The following is a 21,275-nucleotide window of genomic DNA, read 5'->3' as shown; positions in this document are numbered from 1 at the left end:
TGTCACATTTGATTAGCAGAGTTCTGAGCAAACATCTTATGAAACATGCAGTGACTTGCTCTGAGAAGTCAACAGATACAGTATTCTTAATCAATGCGTCATTGGTATGTATTGAAAAAATGCTGATGAGAAACAGAATAAGTTAACTGCAGTTGATAAATATAATTCAAGTGTTAAACTACATCTAAATTTACTTGACTGACTACACAAGCTCTCTTTATTTAACCCAGTGAACCCACCAGAACAGAGAGTCATAGAATAGATGCGGCAGGAGGCCATTTTGGCCCATCAGGCCTGCACCCACAACAATCCCACCCAGGCCCAATCCCCGTAACCCCACATATTTACCCTGCTAGTCCCCTTGACGCCAAGGGGCAATTTAGCATAGCCAATCAACCTAATCTGCACATCTTTGGACTGTGGGAGGAATCCAGAGCATCCGGAGGAAACCCACGCAGACACGGGAAGAACGTGCAAACTCCACACAGTCACCCAAGGCTGGAATCAAACCTGGGTCTCTGGCGCTCTGAGGGAGCAGTGCTAACCACTGGACCACAAAAGCTGCTGTATTAGGCAGGGACCTAATTAGTTTATTTATTAGCCACAAGTAGGCTTACGTTCACACTGCAAGTTACTGTGAAAATCCCCACGTCGCCACACTCCGGCGCCTGTTTGGGTACACTGAGGGAGAATTTAGCAGGGCCAGTGCACCTAACCTGCACATCTTTGGAGTGTGGGAGGAAACCGGAACGCCCGGAGGAAACCCACACAGGCACAGGGAGAACGTGCAAACTCCACACAGACAGTGATCCAAGCCGGGAATTGAACCCAGGTCCCTGCTGCTGTGAGGCAGCAATGCTAACCGCTGTGCTACCGTCAAAAGTGTGAAAGTTATGACCCAGTTGCTTCATTACTGTCACAATATGATTTTAACTTCAAATTATGGGAAGCCTGCAACTCACTAAAGCCCATAGTGAGATCTGGCATTTGGTTAGGAGAAGCCAGGATGTGATTTCTGTTGTTGTTTGTGGAGCGGTTCCTTGAGGTCCAGGAAGTGTACAAGTACACTTCTGGTCGCTGCAAGGTGCCCTTGGGTCCCTCCCTTTGTGATCATGCCTCTTATTCACCAGCCAAATGGGCCTTGTAACACTAAGGTAAAAGCAAATTACTGCGGATGCTGGAATCTGAAACAAAAACAGAAAATGCTGGAAAATCTCAGCAGGTCTGACAGCATCTGTGGAGAGAGAAACCGAGTTAATGTTTCAAGTCTGGATGACTCTTCGTCAGAGCAGGGGCCCTTGTAACGCTCACATCGCCCCTCTCTGCGGTCTCTTGCTCAAATAATGATTTGGTCGAGTGCCAGTGTTTGGACCATACATGTTGCCATGGATCTTTGCTTTTTTTTACTGGCTGAATAGGGCGTTGGTTCTGACAAGGTCATGTTCTAGACATTTCATCAGGAGGACGATGACTCCTTCCTTGTCAATCACACCTTTCCAGAGATTCATGTCCTTCTTGACTCTGCTGTTGAAATCTGAGAAGAATGAGTCTGTCGCCTGCGAGGACCCAAGCTAGGGATTGCTCAAGATTGTTGTAGAATGCTACAGTGGCCTTGCCTTTTGCCTCAAGTGTAGGAGCATTTGTGTTGGTGACAGTGGCTTGCTGACTTGTTAATGAGTTTGGAGGTTGTGAGGCGCTCACTTGTCCCATGAGGAGAATTGCTGAGGCACCAGTCAAGCTCATTGTTAATGTTGATGCCCACCCTGTGCAGGTGTCATTCCTTTTCTGGAAGGCCCATAGAAGGCTGTAGCTGCCATCTTGCTCCTTCGCTCAGCCTTCTCCTGCACAACATGTCTCACTTAGAGCGGAAATGTCGATCTCGAGGTGTCTGAGTTCCTGAACTAGGTCTGTCATTCCAGCAAAGGAAAGCAGTGTGTGCTTTGTGACCAATGAAAACAACATGTGGTCGGTGCAGACTCGATGGGCCGAATGGCCTCCTTCTGCACTGTAGGGATTCTATCAACACATAGGTTTAAACTAGTATGTACAGGTAACTAGTAGAGATTGCCTGCCACTGCCTCAATCTGTAGAAAGGCAAATGGAATGTTGGCTTTTTTCACAGCGAGTTTGGAATATAAAGTAGAAGTCATGCTTCAGTTGTACAGAGCCTTAGTCGGACCATATTTAGAGTGCTGTGCTCAAGTCTGGGCATAAAACCGTAGGAAAGGTGAGGTACGGGTGCACTGTGATAGCACAAGGGGCTGAATGGCTCACTTATTCTCTGGTTCAGCCCCTTGCAGTTGACTCTTCCTGTGGTACAGCTGTTTTAGATCTCTTGCACTCAATCACAATGATGATTGTACTTCAAAGCTACTTTTCAGAAACACAAGAGGTATTTCTTTCAATGCAGAGGCCACTGATGCATTTTTAAGCTGTTTAGGATTCTCCATTTGTTGAGTCGCAGCTTGTACATGCTCTATAACACACTGATTTAATGGGTATTAGGATTGAGAATGCATTGTGGATACAATATCAATCCTGGGATTTAGCTGAATTTTTAAGACGTTAGCCAGTCAGCTCTAGACACAGGTAAGTTACTGCTCACGTTATCATAATGAAACTACAGAGAACTAAAGGAGGACAGTGTACTCCAGTCACAGACACGCAAGATATAATTTGTGGCTTTGTAAAGGGTTGTGAGAAGCAGCTGGATTGAGCAGAGACTTGGGGTAGTGGGCACAAGGTTGGGAGGTGCAACGTGTGCAAGGACCTAAAGAGTATTATCACTTCAGGTCAGTCATGGTCTCATTGAATAGCGGAGCATTCATTGGAGCAAATGGCCTACCTCTGCCCCTCTGTCTTATGGTTGTAGAGGAAGGGGAAGCTAAAGAGATTATTGGGGTTGTGGGGGGCGGGGGGTGAGTTTTCCGAAGCAGAGATGATGCCTTTGTTTTTTCAAAGGGAGTGGAATATTACCTGGGAACAGGAAACCATGGTGCCTAGAGTATTTTGGCTAATTATTGTTCTACATTAGGTTAATATTTAGGGCAGGGACAGTCTCAGAAATGTGCAATAAATCAAAAACCCGTGGTTACATCTGATAGACTCATCACTTTAATCAGAGGGCTTCTATATACAATTTCTGATTGCAACAAATATTGATTGGAGTATTGTACATTTTCTGAAGGAAATATCAATATCCTCACAAATCCCAAATTGATTGTTTCAAGCACTGGAAAATTACTTGTGCCTGCTTTAAAACACAGTCTGACCCGGGTACATTGTACAATAATGTGATTAGCAGCATTTAATTGTCTGTCTTTGGCAGAGATTGATACGCGTTACACATGCAGATCAATGTGTAAGGACGTGTATTATGTTGTTGTTACCAATCTGCTTTTCTATTGTGCTGCTATGAAACACTGTGAAATGTTTCTCTACTCTAAACATGCCACGCAAGTGCAAGTATTTGTGCTGTGCCATGGAGCAGTGGGACATGCGATTTGCCTGTAATTCACACTGAGTCTGGACATATTGAATTCGTGGTCTCAGATGGCTCTGGCAGGGCGAGATATCTCCAAAGGACAGAGAGCTGCTGTGTCTGTTCTGGCACCTCCTAGTGGTAGGTTACCTAATGGTAATGACATGCGCCTGCAAAACATTTGGCTGCCCATGCCTTTAGTTAGGGAGTGCTGCAGGAGAAATGGGTGGAATGGCTCAAAGGAGAAGTTCCTGTAAACGTACTCTTCAAAAGGTTTGCTGTGAACTGCTGCCACTCTGTGCCCACTTGTTTTGAGTCCAACATCTTCACCGCCTGAGATGAGGAGCTTAGTCTATCAGTGCATCAAGGTGAACAATATAGACACACTGACAGCTTTTCATTGGCAGGATCTGAAGTACATGGAGATAACCAAGAGAGATAAGGGGGCCTTTCAGCCCATCTTATTTAATCTATCCAGAATGAAAGTACCCTCTATTGTAGCAATTGTTTCTTTAATGATTTCAGGTTTTTACCTCCACTATTCTTGTCTCAATTGCATCGTGAAGATCTTCCTGATTTCTCCAGAATTTGCCTTTTGATTGTTTGAGCCTTGTGCTCTATCCTCATCCTCAATTTAATTTAAAGCAATATTTTGCACCTACCTTTCACCTTTTCCGTATGATCTGCAAGCGTAAGATCACTAGGGGGAGATGGTGGTGCAGTCACTGGACTGGCAGTGCAGAGGACCAGGCTAATGCTCTGCGGACATGGGTTCAAATCCCACCATGGCAGCTGGCGGAATTTAAATTTAATTACTAAATCTGGAATAGTCTCAGTAATGGTGACCATGACGGCTGTCGGTGATTGTTGTAAGAGCCCATCTAGTTCATTAATGAACAGTGGAGAAGGCGACCTGCCATCCTTACCCACTCTGTGACACCAGATCCACAGGGCAATTAGGAATAGGTAACAAATACTGGCCTTGCCAGCATCCCATGAAATTATAGAGCTATTGATTCTTCTGAACATTGAAGTTGACCATTTAAAAAAATAAGTAAGGGATAAGGAACTGAAAACAAAACTGTAATAACTCCACGGAGGCGAAAATCCCGTCACCAAGTTACTTTATTTACACCATACATCTGTACACAGCCAGTTAGAACATAGAACATAGAACATTACAGCGCAGAACAGGCCCTTCGGCCCACGATGTTGCACCGACCAGTTAAAAAAAAAACTGTTCTCCAGTTGCTCCCTGCTGAATGCAGGCTGGGAGTCTGACACACCTGCTTTAAATAGGGAGCATGAGACTCCCTGATTTAACCATCAATTAGGACTCATCAGGTATTTCTTTCGACACCAATCAAGTAAACGAACTCAAATTAACTTAGGGACAAAGTAAAAGGGGCAGCTCCCCAAAAGGAAGGGGGGAACAGCCCGAACCAAAATCAAAGTCGAAAGGAAACTTAAAACGTCAAACCAAAAGGTGATTATCAGGGTCGATAATGCACCCCAGCCCCTGCGGTGCCCAGCGGGTGTGGAAGGCGTTAACTGCGCCCGTGGACACCGCATGCTCCCTCTCCAGGGACACCTGGCCGCGAATGTAGCCGTGGTAGAGGGGCAGACAGTCAGGATGGACGGCCCCGTCGATCGCCCGCTGCCTGGACCTGTTAATGGCGCGTCTCGCCAGGCCCAGGAGCAGGTTCACGAGGAGGTCGGCATCCCGACCCGCCCCTCTCCACACCAGGTGCCCGTAGGAGGACTCATCAGGTATCTCTTTTGACACCAACCAAGTAAACGAACTCAAATTAACTTAGGGACAAATTAAAAGGGGCGGCTCCCCAAAAGGAAGGGGGAACAGCCCGAACCAAAAACAAAGTCAAAAGGAAACTTAAAACATCAAACCAAAAGGTGATTATCAGGGTCGATAATGCACCCCAGCCCCTGCGGTGCCCAGCGGGCGCGGAAGGCGTCAACTGTGCCCGTGGACACCGCATGCTCCCTCTCCAGGGACACCTGGCCGCGAATGTAGCCGCGGTAGAGGGGCAGACAGTCAGGATGGACGGCCCCGTCGATCGCCCGCTGCCTGGATCTATTGATGGCGCGTCTCACCAGGCCCAGGAGCAGGTTCACGAGGAGGTCGGCATCCCGACCCGCCCCTCTCCGCACCAGGTGCCCGTAGGAGGACTCCTCAGGTAGTTCATACTCTAGCAAGCCAACCTCATTAGCCTGGCTGAAGTCATCATAAAAACAGCAGAAATGTTCAGCTGAAGATGATTACTCAGCAGTTACATGTTGCTGAACACAAACAGCAAAATCTGGTGCAAATTGAATGCTTCAGATCTACTGTGATCGCACAGCCAGTTGTATTTAGTTTGTCAAGGACTGTTCAAATGCATTTTCACAAAATGGAGATTCATAGATCTGAGTCTAAAAGCTGGTGCAGTCCGGGTTTATGGTGCTCTTTTTAATATAGGAGTTTGTTGCATTTGCTTTAGGTGAGCAGGGTATTTGTACATGGGAAAGCTTACTTAGAATTAGTTCTGCTGGTCCCATATGAGGCAATGGACAGGAATACTCCGCCACCAACCCCTGTCCATTGCAAGCTCTTTCGCTCCAGCCCAAGCGGTGTCCTGTTCTGAAAGGTCCTCCTTAAATGTACTTCTTTGGCCAGTCCCATCATTGTCTACCGTCTGCTGATGTCCATTCTATTGCCACTGTGACAGGGCATGCATCCATGGACGAAATATGCCAACCTCAGTTGTCTCTTCGTCACAATGTCCCACTGGTGCCTCTGACCAGTCCTTTTGTTGGTAATTCTCTCTATGTAACGTCCCGGATCTTTGAGCAGCTTACGTGACAACTTTGCTGTTTTCCTCCATGTCTGACCATGTAGATTGAAGTCGGATTCCCGGCTGGGGAATCTAGAACACAGGAGCACAATCTCAAGGTTGATGATTTGGAACCAAAGTGAGAAATGTCTCCACTCAGAGGGTTCTGAATTTTGGAATACTCCAGAAGATCATGGAAGATATTCAAAGCTGGTTTAGATAGATTTTCAGTCTCTCAAGGAATTGAGGGATATGAGGAATGGGTAGGATAGTGAAGCTGAGAAGATGTATCGAATGGTGGGGCAAGCTCAAGAAGACACATGATCTACTTCTGCTCCTATTTCTTCTGTTCTTATGACACAGTGCCCACTGATCTCAGCTCCAGTTATGGCTCCACCAGGGCTACTTGGCTCCAGACTTCATTATAGACTGGACCAAGCATGAACAAAAGAGCTGAATGCTAAAGGTGAGAGTGACTGTCCTTGATAGCAAGGCATCGTTTAACTGAGAGTGGCATTAAGGAGCCCGAGCAAAACTGGAGTCAATGGGAATGAGAGGAGAAACTCTCCACTGGTTGGAGTCATTTGTGGCAAAAAGGAAGATGGTTATGGTGTTTGGAGGCCAATCATCTCAGTCCTTGAACATCACTGCAAGAATTCCTCAGGGTTAGTGTCCTAGGCCCAACCATCTTCAGCTGCTTCACCAATGACTTCCTTCTGCTATAAGCCTCTCTTTACAACAATCTGAGGTCCCCATCTGCTTCAAGAAGACGACCATCATCCCGGTACCTAAGAAAAACCAAGCAGTGTGCCTTAATGGCTATTGTCTGGTGGCTCTGACATCCATCGAAAGGCTAGTCATGGCACGAAACAGGTCCAGCCTCCCGGATTGCCTGGATTCACTCTACTGTCACAACAGGTCCACAGCAGACGCCCTCTCCCTGGCCCTACACTCAACCCTGGAGTACCTAGGTAACAAAGGCACCTATGTCAGGCTCCTATTTATTGACTACAGCTCAGCCTTCAGCACCATTATTCCTACAAAACTCATCTCCAAACTCTGTGGCTTGGGCTTTGGCTCCTCCCTTTGCGACTGGATCCTGAACTTCCTAACCCACAGACCACAATCAGTAAGGATAGGCAACAATAACACCTCCATGATCATCCTCAACACCAGTGCCCCACAAGGCTATGTTCTCCACCCCCTACGATACTCCTTATACACTTTTGACTGCGTGGCCAAATTCCCCTCCAACTCGATTTTCAAGTTTGCTAACGGTACCACCGTAGTGGGTCGGATCTCAAACAAGAACGAGACAGAGTACAGGAATGAGACAGAAAATCTGGTGAACTGGTGCAGCAACAATTATCTCTCCCTCAATGTCAACAAAACGAAGGAGATTGTCATCGACTTAAGGAAGTGTAGAGGAGAACGTGCCCCTATCTACATCAATGGGGATGAAGTAGAAAGGGTCGAGAGCTTCAAGTTTTCAGGTGTCCAGATCACCAACAACCTGTCCTGGTCCCCCCATGCCGACACTATAGTTAAGAAAGCCCACCAACACCTGTACTTTCACAGAAGACTAAGGAATTTTGGCATGTCAGCTACGACTCTCACCAACATTTACAGATGCACCATAGAAAGCATTCTTTCTGGTTGTATCACAGCTTGGTATGGCTCCTGCTCTGCCCAAGACCGCAAGGAACTACAAAAGGTTGTGAATGTAGCCCAATGCATCACGCAAACCAGCCTCCCATCCATTGACTCTGTCTACACTTACTGCTGCCTCGGCAAAGCAGCCAGCATAATTAAGAACCCCACGCACCCTGGACATTCTCTCTTCCACCTTCTTCCTTCGGGAAAAAGATACAAAAGTCTGAGGTCAAGTACCAACCGACTCAAGAACAGCTTCTTCCCTACTGCTGTCAGACTTTTGAATGGGCCTACCTTGCATTAAGTTGATCTTTCTCTACACCCTAGCTATGACTGTAACACTATATTCTGCATTCTCTCCTTTCCTTCTCTATGAACAGTGTGCTTTGTCTGTTTAGCACGCAAGAAACAATACTTTTCACTGTAAGCTAATATATGTGACAATAAATCAAATCAAATAAAGTCAGAAATGGGGACATTTGCTGATAATTGCACAATGTTCAGCAAGCCGCATTGACATTTCCGCGGATACTTGAGCAATGCTTGCCCGCCAACAGCAAGACCTGAACAACATTCACGTTTGGGCTGATAAGTGGCAAGAAACAATTGCACCACACAAATGCCAGATAATGACCACTTCCAAAAAGGAAAGATTGGAACCTTCTCCCTTGTGATGTTCAACAGCATTAGCATGGCTCAATCTCCCAATATCAACATCCAACATTTATCAGAAACTTAATTGGACCTGCCAAATAAATACTGTAGCTATAAGAGCTCCCTCTGCCAATGCACATTGCAGCAATGTGTACCAGCTACATGATGCACTGCAGCAACTCGCTAAGCCTCCTTTGACAGCACCTTGAAAATCCAGATGCCTACCACCTAGAAGAAGAACAAAGCAACAACACCGTCATCTGCAAGTTCCCCTCCCAAGTCACATACCATTATGGCTTAGAACTGTATCACCGGTCGTTCTCTGTCACTGCCTCAAAAACCTGGAACGCCCTTGCTGACAGCATTGTAGACATACCCACACCCGATTGACTGTAGTGGTTTAAGAAGGGACTCACCAGCACCTTCTCAGAAGTAATTAAGGATGGACAACAAATGCTGGCCTGGCCGGCAGCTCTTAAATCTCGTGAATGAATATTTTTAAAATCAGTCCGTGGAACGGGCTCTAAATATCTGAACGTTTCATTGACTAGAAAACCAGTACAACCAATGCATTTTCAAAAATTACAATCTTAATTTCTCTGTTGTTTAAAAACAACATCGGCTGTTCAGTGGTCGCACTCTTCCCTCTGAGTCAGAAAGTTGTGCGAAGGGGGTCACGTGATGGGAGCGGCTGTGTTTCCCTGAGCTCTGGCGCAGCTCATCTTTCAATCCTTTGATTTATCCCAATGCACAGCCCATAAGTGCCTGAACTGGGAGTGAAAACTCCGCACTGTGTCCCTGGAATATTTCTGGTTAAGTTTTGGGACAAAGTGACGAGTAAAGTTCCTCGATGGAACGAAGCAGTTGGAGGAAGCCGGGGTGGAGCCGAGCCCTCAATACGGTGATTGGGTCAGTGAGCGGGCTCTCAACCCGGTGACATCGGTGGCGTTATAGATAATAATTGGCACAGAATTTCAGTGCTCATATTTCTAAACTGCAGAGTACCGACAAGAAGCTTGATTAAGCGGAGGAAAGTTGTGCAATCAAACTACTTCAGATGCCTTTGAGGTTAACCTAGGCTAAAACTTCCATGTAACACCAAGGGTTTGTTGCCCTTTAGGATGTGTCAAATCTTGGGACAATATGTTATATCAACACTCCATCTGCTGTCTCAGGTAAATCTTCAAGATCCTAAGGAATCAATAAAAAGAAAGCAAGCAATGACAGTGTCCTGACCAACATCAATAAAGCAGATTATCTGGTCATTTATCTCCTTGCTGTTCATGCAGCTTGGGTAAAAGTGATACATAAGTGGAAGAATATTTTTCAGAAGACAGATTCTTGATAAGAATTACTCAACACTTGCATAGCTACTTGAGTCCTCTAACTCTTACTGAGAGCCTTAGGCATTGGCTTCTTGTTGCAATACAGCCCAAGTATAATCACATTTACTTTGAAGAAATTCCAAAACAAAGAATTTAGAATTTTTTTATAACTACATTTATATGATTTGACATAGCATTTTGAATGCCACTGCCAAACAAATAAGAACATAAGAACATAAGAAATAGGAGCAGGAGTAGGCCATCTAGCCCCTCGAGCCTGCCCAGCCATTCAATAAGATCATGGCTGATCTGAAGCGAATCAGTTCCACTTACCCGCCTGCTCCCCATATCCCTAATTCCCTTAGCGATCAGAAATCTATCTACCCGTGATTTAAACATATTCAACGAGGAAGCCTCCACCACTTCAATGGGCAGAGAATTCCAGAGATTCACTACCCTCTGAGAGAAGAAGTTCCCCCTCAACTCTGTTCTGAACCGGCCCCCAATTATTTTGAGGCTGTGCCTTCTAGTTCTGGTTTCCCTTCTAAGTGGAAAGAATCTCCCTACCTCTACCCTATCCAGCCCCTTCATTATCTTATATGTCTCTATAAGATCACCCCTCAGCCTTCTAAACTCCAACGAGTACAGACCCAATCTCTTCAATCTCTCCTCATAAGCTACACCCCTCATCTCCGGTATCAACCTGGTGAATCTTCTCTGCACTCCCTCCAAGGCCAATATATCCTTTCGCAAATAAGGGGACCAAAACTGCACACAGTACTCCAGTTGCGGCCTCACCAGTGCCTTGTATAGTTGCAGCAAGACCTCCCTGCTTTTATATTCTATCCCCCTCGCGATAAAGGCCAACATTCCATTCGCCTTCTTGATCACCTGCTGCACCTGCAGACTGAGTTTTTGCGATTGGTGCACAAGGACCCCCAGGTCCCTCTGCACAGTAGCATGATGTAATTTTGCTCTATTTAAATAATATTCCAATTTACTATTATTTCTTCCAAAGTGGATAACCTCACATTTGCCAACGTTATATTCCATTTGCCAGATCCTCGCCCACTCGCTCAGCCTATCCAAATCTCTCTGCAGACTTTCCGCATCCTCCACGCAATTCGCTCTCCCGCTCATCTTCGTGTCATCGGCAAACTTTGATACCCTACACTCAGTCCCCTCCTCCAGATCATCAATGTAAATGGCAAACAGTTGAGGCCCTAGCACTGATCCCTGCGGCACACCACTGGTCACCAACTGCCAACCAGAAAAGCACCCATTTATCCCAACTCTCTGCTTCCTGTTAGATAGCCAATCCTCAATCCACGCCAACACCTTACTCCCAGCTCCATGTACCCCAATCTTCTGCAGCAACCTTTTGTGGGGCAGCTTATCGAATGCCTTCTGGAAATCTAAAAACACCACATCCACAGGTTCCCCTCTGTCAACCGCACTAGTCACATCTTCATAAAAATCCAGTAAATTCATCAAACACGACTTTCCCTTCATGAATCCATGCTGCGTCTGCTTGATCGAACCATTCTTATCCAGGTGCTCTGCTATTTCCTCTTTAATGATGGACTCCAGCATCTTCCCAACTACGGACGTTAAGCTAACCGGCCTGTAGTTACCCGCCTTTTGTCTACTTCCTTTTTTAAACAGCGGCGTAACAGTAGCCGTTTTCCAATCCGCCGGCACTACCCCAGAGTCCAGCGAATTTTGATAAATAACTACTAACGCATCTGCTATTACCTCAGCCATTTCTTTCAGTGCCCTGGGATGCATTCCATCCGGGCCCGGGGACTTGTCTACCTTCAGTCCCATTAGTCTACCAAGCACTACCTCTTTAGTAACAGTAATTGTATTAAGGACCTCACCTCCCACCAACTCTCGATCTCCAATATTCGGTAAACTATTTGTGTCTTCCACCGTGAAGACCGACACAAAGAACTTATTTAAAGTCTCAGCCATTTCCTCGTTTTCCACTATTAAATCCCCCCTCTCGTCCTCCAAGGGTCCAACATTCACTCTAGCCACTCTATTCCTTTTTATATATTTGGGTGAGGACACATAATCCCATGTGATGTTTGTAAGTGAATGGATTGATTTTATTCGTTCTTGAGAAACTGGACTGATCTTTTGCACCATTCTGCTGAACCGGTTGTTAATTGTACATTAATTGTATGTAATTGGTGAGTATCAACTGGGTATTCATTTGAGCACTGATTTTAAAAATAGATCTGTGCTCCGAAAGCTTATGGTATTTGCTACCAAATAAACCTGTTGGACTTTAACCTGGTGTTGTGAGACTTCTTGCCGTTTAAAAATAGACACAGATTAAAACTGTAGTTGTTGGGTTAAGATAGAAATTCTAACATTTTTATAGTGCTTTTTGTGACCATTGGATGTCTCAAAGTGCTTTATAACCAATAAAATATTTCTGAAATGTAGGCATTGGAGGCATATGCTTGTTATCTGTAACTCGGTAAATAAATATAAATAAATGTGTGTAAAGATTGGTTCCAGTTTTATCCTCCACCCACAGGTTTTCCAGATTAGAATACCCACTTTTGCAGAAAACTTGTTCATTTCATAATTAAAGTTAAAAGTTTATTTATTAGTCACAAGTAAGGCTTACATTAACACTGCAGTGAAGTTACTGTGAAATTCCCCTAGTCGCCTCACACCGGCGCCTGTTCGGGTCAATGTACCTAACCAGCACGTCTTTCAGACTGTGGGAGGAAACCCACGCAGACATGGGGAGAACATGCAAACTCCACGCAAACAGTGACCCAAGCCAGGAATCGAACCCGGGTCCCTGGCGCTGAGGCAGCAGTGCCAACCACTGCGCCACCCGCACGATGGCACATTAGTTTCACTGCTGGACAGAATGAGCCTCGATTTTTAACTCCTGTGGAGGTGATTGGACTTTAAAATCTTGGTCAATGACATTGATAGCTCTGTAAAAAGTCTCTCAACACCAGGTTAAAGTCCAACAGGTTTATTTCGAATCACGAACTTTTGGAGCGCTGCTCCTTCATCAGGTCCCCTTCATCAAGACTCACCTGATGAAGGGGCAGCACTCCGAAAGCTCATGATTCCAAATAAACCTGTTGGACTTTAACCTGGTGTTGTGAGACTTCTTACTGTGTTTACCCCAGTCCAACGCCGGCATCTCCATCTCATGACTCAAAGCTCTGATCTCAACAGCATATTAAAACCACCTTTTTGTTGCAGTTTCAGGTTCACATTGGTGTCTGCGGCATACAAAACCATGATACGTATTATTTGGGTCTAGTTAGTAAGTTACGAGTTTTACCCTGGCTGTGCCCTGATCAGCAAGAAAAAAATTGAGCCATAGACAAAATCCATAATTTCTTCATAATTGATTTACAAGAATCTTCACCATTTTTAGTCCACTGGTTCATGGGTTTAACCCTCATGCGTGCTGTATTAACACCTGTTTTTTTAAAACAGGTTTAGCAAACTGCAAAATAGTGCAGATGCTGGAAATCTGAAATGAAAACAAAGTGCGGCAGGTAGGTCAGAAAAGAGCAGAAAATTAGGGGCTAAAATTTCAGGTCTGATCTCAGGTCATCGAACTGAAACATAACCTGGAGTTGCTCTACGCGCTGCTTGGCTTATTAAGTTTTTCCAGCGTTTTATGTTCTTTGAACGATTGTGTTCACCGAACACAGGTAAGCGTTTAACGCTCACACATGAATCAATGTGCTAAAAATGGCACCTGGAACAACTTAAACCCCATATTACTGTACCTTTGTGTGAATCTGACTTTATGCCCCATGCCTTAAGTTGTCCTTGGCAGTCCTCAGCAATATTTGCTACCAGGGTTATGACTCAGCAGCCTCTGGACAAACAGCATTGCTGAATGGAAAACTAGAAAGTAAATCTGAGTTCAGGTGTTGTGTACGTCATGTGCAATGGAAAAAGCAAGAGGTTAATTAGGCGGACAAAAAAAAAGGGGAAATTTGACTTTCCGGAAAATGGATGTATGTGGCCCATCTGCAAGCTTTTATTTACACAACAGCAGTTATCAACTCCTCCGTTCATCTTACCAACACAGTGTTTAGTAAACCTTTGCGGACTCCGTTTTTCACTTTTACCACAAAATAGGTTTCCAAAGTGGTAAAGGTGTATTGTGTCATGCTGATCTTTCTTTATTTTTTAATACCCTCAATTTAAGTGACATGCCGGTTTTTTTTCTTATATGTTTGCACAAAAAATATCATTTGCCGGATTGTTTGCAGTGGGACCTTTATGTTCTTTTTCATTTCACAGCTGTCTATCTCTAGCATCGGGGAATATTGCCAGGGTAATATTCTAAGATGCCAGAGTGCTGTTCACACTTCTCATACTTTGTGTAAAAGTACCACCTTTGACCATGTTTCATTTTCACAGTTGCCGCTGCGAGTTTGCAATTTACTTGTATTGCTACATGGGACCATTGCCAGTAAACTTAAAAAGTAAGCAAATTAGCAAAACCGTACTTGTGTTTGTATCTCCCCAGAGTTTCCAAACAGAAATTTGCCTATGGGCTGATTAGGAGATTATTTTGCATTCTTATTTAACAGGAAGGAAATCCGTAGGGGATGCTATGGATTGTTTTCTCTCACTTTGCGGCCAAGTCTTGTTCCCAGTCTCCAAGATGATTACTGGGAAGGGCATCTGTAGAGCCACATGGAGCAATCTTCATATTTTTTCTAAACAGTAATATTTGTAGCAAACAGAAAATGCTGGAAAGATTTAGCAGGTCTGGCAGCGTCTATGGCTGAAAGAGATTGCAACAAAAGTGTAGCAAACTTAAGAACAGGAGATAGATGAGAAAGGTGGCACGGTGGCACAGTAGTTAGCACTGCTACCTCACAGAGCCAGGGGCCCGGGTTCAATTCCAGCCTCAGATCACTGTCTCTGTGGAGTTTACACATTCTCCCCGTGTCTGTGTGGGTTTGCTCCAGTTTCCTCCCACGGTCCAAAGATGTGCAGGTTTGGTGAGTTGGCCATGATTGTCGCTTAGTGTCCAAAGATGTGTAGGTTAGGTAGATTAGCCATGGTAAATGTGTGTGGGGATTCGGGGAGAGGGCTTGGGTAAGGTACTCTGTCAGAGAGTCAGTGCAGATTCGATGAGCCGAATAGCTTCCTTCTGCAGTGTAGGGACTCTATGAGAAGGGTCACAGTCTAAAGTTGTTGAACTCGGTGTTGAGTACTGAGGGCTGTAACGTGCTTAATTGGAAGATGGGATGCTGTTCCTCAAGCTTGCGCTGGGCTTCACTGGAGCATTGCAGCAAGCCAAGGACAGACATTGGGCATTTTAGTAATATCTGTGGTTTTGTTTTGAAAGCAGCTGTCTTTATTTCATGTAACCTTCCTCTTCAGCTTGCTGTTTAATCAGAATGTTAGGTGTGCAGGGCATAGCATATAGACGAAGGCGAGTTTGCTTATTGAGCTTTTGCCTCTTAAATGCAGGCAGCTTTCACACACACCACGCTCACACTATCAGTCCTACTTTCTCTTATTTGTAAAAAATAGTTACGGAGTTATTCTGAATAGCTGCGGCCATCGTTAGCTACAGGTTTGTACATTGTGTTATTAGAAAGAAGAGAGAAAGACTTGGACTCTCATAGTGCTTTTCATTCTCTGAATGTTCCAGGCTTCACAGCAATAATGTACCTTTTGAAGCGTAGTCCTTCAAAATGTAGGAACGCGGCAAACAATTTGTGCACGGAAAATGTTCCCATGTGTTAATGACCAGATATCTGTGATGTTGGTTGAGGGATAAACATTGGCCTGTGCATATTCTGAAAAAAAGGGGCAGAAAATTCCCAGGAGAAAAAATATCATAAATGAAGTAAAATGTAAAATTTGAATAAAATATTTAAATGTAGCATTGGAAAGTGGCAAATAGTTAGGTGACTCATTACTGCTCATGCTGACCTGGGCTTGCGGCATATTAGAGGATTATACCTTTCAACTTGGAGTCAATTGCCATCCTTACCCAGTCTGGCCTAGATGTAACTCCAGGCCAACAGCAATTTGGTTGACTCTTAGCGCCCTACTTTTGTTTTAACACGTGCAGTAATCACCATGCTATGCGAGAGCTTCTGCAGTGGATCAATGGAGCTCTGAGTCCTCCGCTGATTTTAAAAATATATACTTTTACTCCATTCTTAGTTACAAAGCCAATGCTCAGATTGGACCGGGCAAACCCAAATCCATCTCCTTGCTTTCTCCAAAAGCCAAATTCAAATTGAATCCAGTTCATGGTCCCCACAAGAGAGACATACAAGATCCAAGCTGAGGGCAGCACGGTGGCACATTGGTCAACACTGCTACCTCAGTGCCAGGGACCCAGGTTGAATTCCGGTGACTGTCTGTCTGTGTGGAGTTTGCACGTTCTCCCCGTGTCTGCGTGAGTTTCCTCTGGGTGCTCCGGTTTTCTCCCATAATCCAAAGATGTGCAGGTTAGGTGGATTGGTTATGCTAAATTGCTCCTCAGTGTCCCAGGATGTGTAGAACAGGGGGATTAGTGGGGTAAATATGTGGGGTTACAGGGATAGGGACTGGGTAGGATCCTCTGTCAGAGCATCAGTGCAGACTCAGTGAGCCGAAGGGCCTCCCTCTGCACTGTAGGGATTCTGTGATTCTAAGGTAAAGGAGTTGCATCCCATCTTGGGCTTGATCCTATGCGTGATCTTGATCCTTTGTCAGGGGCCATGCGGCATCTTGAGTTGAAACAATATCAGCATTCTTTCACTATCACTCAGTCAAAACCCTTCCCTAACCTCACTGGGGGTGTACGTACAGCACGTGGACTGTAATGGTTCAAGAAAGTAGCTCAGTGCCACCTTCTCAAAGGCAACTCGGAGTGGGCAATAAATGCTGTCCTCCCCAGTGATGCTCACGGCCCATGAATGAATTATTTTTTAGATGTCAAAATAAGATAGCATTGCACCTTGTTCACCATCAAATCAAATGTTTGCAGGGAATGAAATTAAGAATTTCTTCAGACAGTAAATATTTCAGCGTGATTTTCAAATCTAAAAATCACACTTTATAACTATGGGAATTGGTATTTTAACTTGCGATAGTTAAGCTGTAGGATTCCTGTCTGCTGCTTCAAGACTTTCACCCTCTGTTTTTGGATTAACATTTTGAAAATTCCAGTGATTTTTCCAGGGCTTACATGTTCAATTTTATCTCCCCAGGAATGAACGAGAGGGAATTCCAGCCAATTTAATCCAGCACCTTGATGTGTGTGTGGAAATCCCACAGTGTGGCATCATCCGTTCACTCAATGTCCATGTTAGTGGAGCTTTGCTCATGTGGGAGTACACACGGCAGCAGCTGATGAAGCAAGGTGTGGGACCAGAAACAGCGACTGCACAAAAGTGAAAATTAAAGAGATTGTTTCTTGTTAACATGTGTTTTGTCGCTTATAAATCAGTAACACTGTGCTGCTAGGAGCAAGCATCCTAAGGAGGATGTCTACAAATCCTTAGATAATCTGGTGAAAATCAAGTGCTCCTGGAAGATTGGCTGGAGCCAGTGACCACTCAAGCCGTGGACTGCCTTGGCTATACAAAGCCAAATGAGTGGACTTCTTGTACCATTTTAATATTTATGTCCAAATAAAAATATTTTTTACAACATCATTTCCTTCTGGACAGCAATATAGGAACTGGAGGAGCCATTCAGCCCCTCCAGTTTGTTCCACCAGGTATTTGCTTCATAGCTGATGTTTCACCACTTACCCCCTTTAACATCCCTACCTAACACAAATCTATCAATCTCAGTTTTTTGGATTGTCCTACTTCAACAGGTCTTTGAGAGAAGAAAAGAGTTTCAGATTTCCACCAGCATTGTGTGGAAAAGTGCTTCCTGGCATTTTTCGAAGGCCGAGCTCTAGCTAAGTCCCCTTGTTCTGGGTGCTCCTTTCAGAGAAAATAGTTTCTCTCCAATATGATGTTTTTGAGAACAAGTTGTGAACTGGACTTGCACAACAGTTGCTGCCCTTATTATCTTTTGAGTAAGCCTCACTATCAGAATCCTGCTTGTTATAAATCAGCCCACTGCACAAGGAAGGTAACTATTAATCTAATATTTTAACATTTATCCACAGAGTTTATCAACTTTTTTGCAGGAAGTTTATACCTCATTTCTAGAGAAATATAATGGAAAGGCAGCAAAGTTATGTTGAACTTGTACAGAATATTGGTTAAACTGCACTTGCAGTACTGTGAAGTCTTGGGTTGTCATTTTATAAAATAGTACAGAGGCACTGGAGAAGATTCAAGAATGATTTACTCAAGCGTTACACAAAGAGAGATATTGTACCTCTCAGGAAAGATTGAACCACCTCTTTTCCATAGCAAGAGAAGACTGAAGGACAAACTGAGATATTTTGAAAGGTGTTCATAGATCTCCAAGATTATGGAAGGGTTTGATCGGGTAGACATTGAGAAGATATTTCCACTTGGAGGCAAAACAAGAACTAGGCGTCATAAATGTAAGATAGTTGATAATCCAATAGGGAATTGGAAGAAATTTTTTTATCCAGAGAGTGGTTCGAGTGTTTAATTTGCCAGTACCATGGTGTAGTTGAGACAAATAGTATAGACGCCGATGAAGGGAAAGCTAGATAAACATGTGGGGAAGAAAGGGATGGAAGGACTTGTTACTGGGTTAGCTGAAGGGAGTGGGAGGAGGCTCATGCAAAGTAAGCACTGGAATAAATTTGTTGAGCTGAATGATCTGCTTTTGTACTGTAAATACTTAGTTGTGTTATAAACAATCACCAAAGGAGCATCACTATTCTACAGAGTAATGATGATTTTCCCTGGCTCACACCTTCAGCTGCACCTGTTGTACCCAAAATATAATGTCTTGGAAAGAAAGTGGCTTATTAGACCATAACACATAGGAGCAGAATTAGGCCGCTTGGCCCATCGAGTCTGCTCTGCCATTCAATCACTTGATTCAATTATATTTTTCTCATCCCCATTCTCCTGCCTTTTCCCCATAACCCCTGATCCCCTTATCAATCAAGAGCCTATCTATCTCTGTCTTAAACACACTCAATGACCTGGCCTCCACAGCCTTCTGCGGCAAAGAGTTCCACAGGTTCACCACTCTCTGGCTGAAGAAATTCTTCCTCATCTCTGTTTTAAAGGATCGTCCCTTTAGTCTGTGGCTGTGCCCTCTGGTTCTAGTTTTTCCTACTAGTGGAAACATCCTCTCCATGTCGACTCTATCCAGGCCTCGCAGTCTCCTGTAAGTTTCAATAAGATCCCCCCCCCATCCTTCTAAACTCTGAGTACAGACCCAAAGTCCCCAACCCTTCCTCATACGAGAAGCTCTTCATTCCAGGGATCGTTCTTGTGAACCTCCTCTGGGCCCAAAACTGCTCTCAATACTCCAAGTGGAGTCTGACCAGAGCCTTATACAGCCTCAGAAATACATCCCTGCTCTTGTATTCTATTATGTCTGCGAATCTCTCTGCGCACATCACTTTCAGTTAGTGACTTTGATGTGTAGCCTGTAGTCACTGTTATGGAGCAAACTGCAGGTTTCGAGGGGTAGCTGTGTGGACATTTAGTTATCTTCACTCTCATCTCCCATGAAGGCCTTTTGCCTGGGTGGTTCATCGTCACTGGTGTTAATTCAGCCCCTTATCACCTACCGGCTCAGACGCTGCTCCCAAACTGTTGTCTCAATAACGTCATCTATACTTCCTCTCTGAGCAAAAGTGAGACCAAATTTATGGTGTTCATTATTCTTTATGACTATTTAATTTCTAAAAGTAGTCCTTGTGGGCTTAGGTGGCATAGTGGGTTAACGCTCAGTACTTTCAGCTCTCGGAGTGGGGTTTGGATCCAGCCCAGGCTGCCAGGATGAAAATCCATTTGCTATAAGGGCAATATGTGAAATAAGTTTGGGGCCATCTCAGTCAAACTTCTAATGGAGTGTTCTTGCAGTACAGGACTGGTGCTCGGTTGGCAGTCTGGCAACAGGGCTGTAGCATTAGCTGGGGTAAAGTAATTAGCCATAGTCCAGAAAGGACCATAGAGGGAAACAATTGGTTATATGGAGCTTGAAGGGCCTTCATGAAGTACCACAGTCAGTATGAAGCTTGAACCCATGCCATTGGCAGCGTTCTGCATCAAGTCTGGTCATCTAGCCCATTGAGCTAATCGATCCCTGACTGGGGTAGAAAATGAAAATGTCTCCAAAATATCAGGGGATTCATTTAGAATTTGGGATTAAGGCAAATAAAAATGAAAATGTACTTGGACAAAATTTAATCTTACCGGATCTTGGATTGCTGGATCTTGATACTTAAAGACCAAAACCAAATAATGTTCCAGTTCACAGCATTAACCTCCCTCAGTTTGAGCACAGAGAAAAAAAATAAGTTTTGCATGTGATAAAATATATGATATTTCCTGTTTAAGTCGGTGTGTTGGAATTTTATCAAGGGTTCCATAATGCAAAGCCAGTCATTTTCATACCTGTTTTTACTTTTTTCAAATTAGTTGAGGTTCATCCATTAGCAATCAGAATCTTTGGGTGGGATTTTCCAGCCACACTCGCCGCAAGACTGGCAAATCCCACCCAAGGTCAACGGATCTTTGCATGGTTCATGCCCCGCTCGCTACGAATCCCCGGGTGGATGGGACGGGAAGATTTCGCCCACAGTTATTACAGGCCAAGAAGGCCATTCAGCCCACTGACTCCATTCTGCCTCTCTGTAGAGTAATCCATTTAGCCCCAATTGACAGAATAGACAAACTGGGAATGAAAATGGACAAATTTGATACGATTTATGGTGTTAGACTAAATAACAACTTAAAATTGCATTTTATATTACCTTGACTGCATCTTTTTTACAACCAGACCCAATATGTCCCCACGTGTTTGTACAGAAACAGAATTGTGTGAAATTTTAAAATATTTTTCATGAACTGATTTTGAATTTTTAAAACCTACCCATAGTTTTATATTATCAACAGTGTCGCACATGCAAACCTCAATATATAATAAATAATCAATAAATTGATGATGATGTTGTCTCAACGTGTTTTGTGACCATCTATTTTTGATCTCCATTCCTGAGCCCAGAGGAATCATGTCTCTCTGTGGTGTTTATGGACCTTGGTTAGAATGAGTTTGGCCACTATCAGCTCAGATTCACAGTTGGCCTGAAATGCAGCCTGAAATGTAATGGTCTCACTGAGGTACAGCTCATGTGCGGAAATGGAAAGACTACAATGATGTGGAGTAAGCATCGCTCTTCTTTCAATGGCATTGGGG

General features: G+C 44.2%; 1 protein-coding gene across 3 annotated transcripts in view; it reads left to right on the top strand.

Annotated features, from left to right (window-relative positions):
* Positions 1-21,014, top strand: part of tarbp1 (TAR (HIV-1) RNA binding protein 1) — a 170,546-nt gene extending 149,532 nt beyond the window's left edge. For 2 of the 3 annotated variants that reach the window (XR_013499614.1, XM_078229496.1), the window contains one exon: positions 17,171-21,014. Coding sequence is in view for 2 of the 3 variants with exons in the window: in XM_078229496.1 (XP_078085622.1) it covers positions 17,171-17,357 (187 nt within the window). In the remaining variant the exon portion in view is untranslated. Of the gene's footprint in view, positions 1-14,366; positions 14,432-17,170 lie in introns of all 3 variants that reach the window. The other variant, XM_078229497.1, reaches the window with a different exon arrangement.
* The last annotated feature ends 261 nt before the right edge of the window (positions 21,015-21,275 follow it).

This window comes from Mustelus asterias, chromosome 15 (assembly GCF_964213995.1).
Source record: "Mustelus asterias chromosome 15, sMusAst1.hap1.1, whole genome shotgun sequence".
NCBI classification, from domain to species: Eukaryota; Metazoa; Chordata; class Chondrichthyes; order Carcharhiniformes; family Triakidae; genus Mustelus; species Mustelus asterias.
This window is presented reverse-complemented; position numbering and strand designations above follow the sequence as displayed.